Source organism: Callorhinchus milii, unplaced genomic scaffold (genome assembly GCF_018977255.1).
Source record: "Callorhinchus milii isolate IMCB2004 unplaced genomic scaffold, IMCB_Cmil_1.0 Scaffold24, whole genome shotgun sequence".
NCBI classification, from domain to species: Eukaryota; Metazoa; Chordata; class Chondrichthyes; order Chimaeriformes; family Callorhinchidae; genus Callorhinchus; species Callorhinchus milii.
This window is the reverse complement of record NW_024704765.1, coordinates 450,655-457,886: the sequence shown is the minus strand read 5'-3', so window position 1 is coordinate 457,886 and position 7,232 is coordinate 450,655. Positions and strand designations below refer to the sequence as shown.

At 46.7% G+C, this 7,232-nt stretch overlaps 1 protein-coding gene across 1 annotated transcript; it reads left to right on the top strand.

Moving 5' to 3' along the window:
- The first annotated feature begins 2,766 nt into the window (after positions 1 to 2,766).
- Positions 2,767 to 3,564, top strand: LOC103181430 (testis-specific serine/threonine-protein kinase 2-like). Its single transcript, XM_007897900.1, has one exon. It carries the CDS (start codon positions 2,767 to 2,769, stop codon positions 3,562 to 3,564), a length of 798 nt encoding a protein of 265 aa, XP_007896091.1.
- Positions 3,565 to 7,232: the final 3,668 nt, after the last annotated feature.

Sequence of the window (7,232 nt, the reverse complement as noted above, 5' to 3'; positions counted from 1 at the left end):
GCATCCTAACCTATAGATGGAAATTTCAGAGATATTTATTGGAATGAAATGCGCACTCTCTCCCTGGAGGGATGCATCCTGTTAACCTAATTCTGGAGAGTATTAGGCGCAGGTTGGCAAGAGCCAAGGCTTGGGGATCCCAGATGGCGTAACTGCTGGAGTAAAATGTTCTGTCCCAGAAGAGACATCTAAAAGCAGAATGGATGGAACATTTAAAAAGGGATAATGATATGTGGGAAGAAAGGAGATTGAAGGACATGGAGAATTGGTAGGCTAATGGGATTAAAAGATTTGCCCTGATCTAATAAAAGGCCAGAAAGTCTTGTCCTAAAGAGAATGAAAGGACAGTCTCGATGAGACAGAGCCTCCTAGCTGGAGCCCACCACTTAGCTGAGAGACAAACCATTAATAAGGACAGCGAGATGCACTCAGCTGCTGGTCAGTGTCTAACTGAATAAGCAGCAGAGTGGAAACTTAACTGCTGTATTAAACCTGAGCAGTGACGTAGCAGCAACAAAGAATCTTAATGCCTTCACAGTGTTCACTGATGATCTGCCATGCTCAGCAGCTCTGATCAGCTGGTGGAGATGGATCTTGTGCCGCTTTCCGTTGTTGATCTCAGGCCAGAAGATTGAGGAACAAGATCAGTATCAAAACAAATGATGTCTGATTTTAACTGGTTAGACTCCAGCAGTACCTTCAATGTAAACTCTGGGGTCCTCAAGCCTTGGCTCCTGCCAACCTGCACCTAATAGCTTAAGAGTTGTGTAGTTCATTGGTTAGAGCACTCGCCTCACAATCAATAGGACCTGGGTTCAGTTCCTGTCAGGGTGAAACTTTGGGCAAGTTTTCTTATTGCATATGCCCCTTTTACCTAGTAGTAAGTTTGTCGTCGATTGTTGGATTGCTTTTCTGGGGATAATAAATCCCTTCAAAAAAAATAATAATTTGGTCACTCAATCCTGGACTGTTTGTGGGACGTTGCTGTGCGCAATTGGCTGATATGTTTCTCCCACAAAATATACAGTCAATTCACTTTACAGTATATTCTGTAAAGCGCTTTGAGGTGTCTCGAAGATGCTATATCGAATGCAACGATTATTATATATAAACACTGAAGTTGCTGGGAACACGCAGCAGGTGTTGGAGAGAGGAACACTGCTCCATCCATGGAGAGAGAAAAATTAGTCAACTTTTCAGGTCAATGATCTTGAGTCAGAATGTATTATTATTATTAATAGTCTCCAGATTAGCTAAGTAGGATGCATCCCTCCAAGGAGTGAGTGCATAATCCATTCCGATAAATATCTTGAATTTCCAGGTGGAGGTGGGATGCATGGAACTCTGGTTTGAACGGTAATTAATTCACACCCAAACAACTTGGTGTCTCTGTTCACAGGGGCAGTACCTGACATCTAGAAGATGCTTAAAATGATTCACCGTGCCTGTCATTCCGGGAAATTTATTTTACATTTTCGCACGTTGGTTAAAAGGCAATGCATCACTAGACAATATATGGGATTTGTGGAGGTTTAAAGTGGATTAATGCACGATATTTGTTCAACAGAGCCTCCCGATGTGGAAGGCGCTATACAAATGTAATTTTGTTGTTGATATTCAAGCCATGTGCTTTGCGCTAGAAAGGAGCATTAACTCTAAAGTACATCCCTTACAAGGGAACTCGAGATGGAGACTGCTGATGTCAGTGACGTAAATTTCACAATAAGCATGACCAAACAAGGCGGGGAAACTCTTCTCTTTTCCAGCAGCATCAGGGCTAACGTCTGCCTTCAGGGACAGGGAGACAAGTCAGTTTGTGATCTAAAATAAGACACGCACTTCATACCTTCAACAGCAGGTGCCGCCCTTGAGCTGTAGGTGCACAGCCCAGCAATGACCTCACAAACACTGCAGCGCAATCAATCCCCACCCTCACTGCCTTGTGGAACGCTCTCTCGTAGGTACAGTTTGTGCAAAATAAATAGTCATTTCTTCTCTTCTAAAGGCATCCAGACATGTTGAGGGTTTCAATCACTACTGGGGAGGTTCCAACAGATTGGAAGCTGTCCTTGGGGAGGTGGGGGAGCGAGGGTGTGAGGGGAGGTAAACAGGCTGATGAGCTGTTGGGATTAGGTTGACTTTGGCCTTGGGCACCTTCCAGAGTATCTCTTGCTGTGTCAGTATGAACGCTGAGTGTCAGTGAGCACAAGTGCCTGGAAGTGTCACCCTAAGTAAGGTTGTTCCTCACATCGCTCAAACACAAGAATCGTTTACATGTTGGACAATGTCACCATTGCTGTGAGCAGCTCCTGTCAAAAACAACAACAACTTGCATTTGCACACCGCTGTCTTACAAGGAGCTGCCTCTGGAGGTTAATTTATAATTTGATATTAAAAGCTGCCACAGGCTCTCGCACAATGTGGGTAGAATGATGGATTGTTCTGTGACTACCATATATGGTCATATGGCAGCTCTTCTCCTGTATATGGCCTGGACAGGCAGCTACTGTATATTGTCATTGCCATATATGGCAGCTCCTGTATATGGCCTGCACAGGTAGCTACCATACATGGCCTTTGACCTTGCAAACCCCCCCCCCCATATTTGGATGTACCATCTTACCATATATGGTCATAGTACAGGACGTCCTGTACTAAAACCCTACTATATTTGGTCATAGTACGGCTTGTGCCCGGCACAGGACGGCCTGTTCCATAAAAGGCTTTATATATAAAGGACCTGACAGAGGGCTCGGAGCTTGCAAAATGGACCTTACCATATTAGGTTATCAACTTGGTGAGGTGATTGGGGAAGGTACCTATTCCGTAGTGAAGAAGGCCTTCTCGCCCAAACTTGGCAAATCAGTTGCCATAAAAGTCATTGATAAATCAAAATTATCAAAGACGTACATCAACAAATTCCTCAAGCGTGAAATCAAAACGCTAACCCGGTGTTATCACCCCAATATTGTCAAGGTCCATGAGATCTTTGCATCTCAGGACACCTTGCTCATTGTTATGGAGGAAGCCAAATTGGATCTGTATGAATTGATTAACTCCAAACATCACCTATCAGAAAGGGTTGCCCGGCAGATCTTTAAGCAGATCACTGAGGCGCTGAAATATTGCCACGATCTCGGTATCGCTCACAGAGATTTAAAGTGTGAAAATATTCTCCTGATTACTGAAAATTGTCCGAAGCTCTCGGACTTCGGGTTTGCTTGCTCTGACGATTGTAGTTCATCGACATTCTGTGGATCTCCAGCCTACGCTGCCCCCGAGATCCTCAATGGAGAGGTCTACAATCCCTTCAAGGCTGACATCTGGAGCCTGGGCGTCATCTTGTACCTAATGGTCACAGGCTGCATGCCCTTCAATGACAATGACCTCTCCAAGCTTGTCAAGTTACAAGCTCAAGCTTTAAAGTTTCCTCCGACACCTTGTCTCACCGCCTGTTGCCAAAATCTCATCATCAAGATGATAAAGAAGGATCCAGCGGAACGGAGCAGCATCAACAACATTCTTGCCCATCCGTGGTTCCAATGTGCTGAACAAGGCGCTTGAGAGATAAGAAGTAAAAGCAGGATAGGCCCCAGGGCTTAGTCTGGCTGTGCCAGGCCAAACCCTGGGGCCTATTCTGCATTTAGATGATTCTCCATTTTCTAAAGGGCCTCACGGCCTGGAGAGGCCTGGATTCCTTGCAGGGATTCAGGCTTCTCCAACCGTGAGGCCCAGTTTGCGTTCAGTTTTTTAGGCTTTCAGATAAAAGAAACTTCAGAAGCTAACCATGGAGATTCGTGTCATAGGAAGAAATAGGTCTCAGCCTCGAGCGGGGGAGGGGTGTACAGGCATGAAAGCGGTCATTGTCCAAACTAAATAATAATAATAATTCTTGCATGTGGCTCTGTGTGGAGTAAGGAAACTTGCCCAAGGTTTCACCCTCTGCCTGGAATTGAACTCAGGTCTCTCACTTGCAAAGCGAGTGCTCTAACCACTGAGCTACAGGACTCCACTCTAAATGGCAAGATCCCTGGCTTTCTGGCCTGTGACAAGGCTCAGACCCCCAGGTCCTTAATCCAGTTCTATGGGCAGCTGGTGACCATACATGGTCATTGCCAAATATGGCGGGAGCTGCCAGGTAGCTACCATATATGGTTGTTGCCATATATGGCCTTTGATTTTGCAACCATATATGGTCCTGTAACACAAATAATTTTTTTGGTTCATTCGAATTCATGTATATGTACATTTATTTGGAAATGTTCCTGTGTCTGGAAATTTCTCTCCCTGGAGGACATCCCCCCATGGATGGGTGTGCATTTGTTCAAGCACAGTTGTCCAACTAGAACCACATTATCCATTGGGAGAGTCGAATGAGGCCTCCAGGGACCAGTCATCTCTCACCTTTGTCATCTTCCAAACAAAGCCCATCCCTGCCTTGACCCCATTCCTACCGCTCTCCTCTCCTCTCCTCACCTCCGAGCCACACCTCCCCCCCACCACCCCATCAACAAAATTATAAAGCAGCACTATCAACGACATTGTTTCTCATCCATCCATGGCTCCAATGTGGTGAACAAGGCGCTTGAGAGAAGAGAAGTAAAAGCAGGATAGGCCCCGGGACTCGGTCTCGCTGTGTTGGACCAAACCCTGGGGCCCAATCTGCATTCAGATGATTCTCCATTTATATGGATGCCAAAGGGTGTGTGTGTGTGTGAGAGAGAGGTGTGTGTGTGAGAGAGTTGCGATTCATTCTGACCATCAGCAATATTGTATGTGTGTGTGAGAGGTGTTGTGTGTGTGTGTGAGAGATGGTTGTGTGTGTGTGTGAGAGAGAGATGGCTGTGTGTGTGTGTGAGAGAGAGATGGCTTTGTGTGTGAGAGGTGTGTGTGTGAGAGAGGTATGCGTGTGAGAGAGAGATGGCTGTGTGTGTGTGAGAGGTGTGTGTGAGAGAGAGATGGCTGCGTGTGAGAGAGAGATGGCTGTGTGTGTGAGAGGTGTGTGTGTGAGAGGTGTGTGTGTGAGAGAGAGATGGCTGTGTGTGTGAGAGAGGTGTGTGTGTGAGAGGTGTGTGTGTGAGAGAGAGATGGCTGTGTGTGTGTGAGAGGTGTGTGTGTGTGAGAGAGAGATGGCTGTGTGTGAAAGAGAGGTGTGTGTGTGAGGGAGAGAGAGCGTCAGACCTGCGGTGTGATTTGCGGGAGGCACAGCCAGTCAGTGTGTTGATGGAGTCAGTGACAGCCTGGCTGTGTGGCTCTGTGGCTGTGGCGCTGTAGCTCTGTGGCTGTGGCGCTGTGACGCTGTGGCTGTGGCTCTGTGGCTGTGGCGCTGTGGCTCTGTGGCTGTGGCGCTGTGGCGCTGAGGCTGTGTCTCTGACGCTGTGACGCTGTGGCTCTGTGGCTTTGGCTGCGGATTGACACCTTCACACAGCAGTGCCAGGTCCTGCAGATAGGTCAGTGCGAGACTCCCCCTCCCCTTTGGCTAAACACCACCCCGTGGCTCAGTCATTCTCACTCTCAGCCGTAGCTCAGTCACTTTCACTCCCAGCCGTGGCTCAGTCACTCTCACTCTCAGCCCGTGGCTCAATCGCAGGCTCAGTGGGTTGAGCTCATGGTCAGGCAGGGAATCACTTGTCACCAATGCTGAGAGGGAAGGTGTGAGGAGTGGTGCTGTGTGGTGGGGTGTGAGGTCTCACTGACACACACTCACGTTGCCCTCTCTGGAGCTCTCTGTGCTCAGTGCTCCCTCACTGTTGTTGCTCAGTTGGAGTTGATGTGATTTATCGGATGGTCGAATTAACTGCAGGATAATTAGGGTGTCTCAATTGTTTAGCTGTCAGCACAAGTGTTCTTTGAGCTGATTGAATCTGAGAGACAGTGTCAGACACACATTGTCCATTGTACACAGACACTGTATATTGCACTTTATTTTTATTATTTTTATTTATTTTATTGGTAATTGAAAATAATAATCTTTGCATTTGGTATAGTACCTTATCACTTTGTCTCAAAGCACTTCATAGGATTCAATGTTAATAATAATAAGAATAAAAGTGTAGTGACTGTGTATGTGCAGGTCAAAGCAAAAGACGATTTTCACACAGTAATGTCCCACAAAACGGCCATGAGGTGTGGGACCAATATTGCTGATGTTAAGCTGGTCAGAATGAATGGCAGTCTGGCCCAGCTAGGCAAAGCTCTCTCAAAAAGTTCACTTTAACAGTGAATTTTTCATGGGTTAGCAAAATAGATCATAACTATGGTCAAGGACACAGGGGAAAATAGAGAGAGAGAGAGACGAGTTGTGGCAACCGCACCGTTTTGTACAGAATCAACAGAATGACAACTAACATAATGTGCCACAGCAACTCACTCACTTCACACACTGGTTATCTTGGTTTGACAATGGCAGCCCACTGGCAGTGCAGGTACCAGCCTCACAAGGCAGGTCTTGCTGTGGTCTCCTCGTACAAGCTGGCACAGGCTGGTCTTCAGGTGGGTCTACAGGAAAAGACCTGAATGCTGAATTTTTTGTTTCCACATTGTGCTGGTCCCTAGAGAGCGAGAGAGAGAACGAGTAAGTGCGATACACAGATTGATCTTACATCTATCTCCTCCCTCTGTCTGCCCACAATCCACAATGACTCCATCTCCAATAATCATTGCTTTCCCAGAACCTCTCAATTGTACATCTTCAGTCTGCCTTTCCTCCATCCAACCACACCCACCCCTCTGCGCTCTCTTATTCATCAATCTAAATTGGTTATTGAACTCATGGCTATTTAAGGGACCTTATTGTGCATCTATTGGAGACTGTGTTTGCTTACAAATGACATGCAGTCACTGTCCTTTACAATAATTCCCTGTCAGGCCCGTTGGGTTGATGTTAGAGGCAGCAAATTTGTATGTGAGAGACATGCAGAGAGGTAACCAACTGCTGTTGTGGAACCATTGCTCAGTGGGTAGGGACGTGTGTCTGAGGTGTAACAGGAAGATGGTGGCGATGCTGTCACACATTTCATGCTGAGCTGTGATGCCCACCAAGAAGCTCATAGGGAGGTTCTAGTACATGCCATTCACCTAGTGCAACGACTAGTGACCATTTTCCTTGGGAGGGGGTTTCCTTGGAGCTGAAATGGATCTGAGGTGACATTTTTGGCAACAAAATGTCAAAACTGAATCCAGCCTCTGTGCTGGTCTGGGTAGCCAGGCAGGTCCACAGTATGCCAGGACAG

Bases quoted from the DNA above. Each gene is read 5' to 3' on its own strand.
- LOC103181430 (XM_007897900.1), top strand. From the start codon at position 2,767: ATGGACCTTACCATATTAGGTTATCAACTTGGTGAGGTGATTGGGGAA.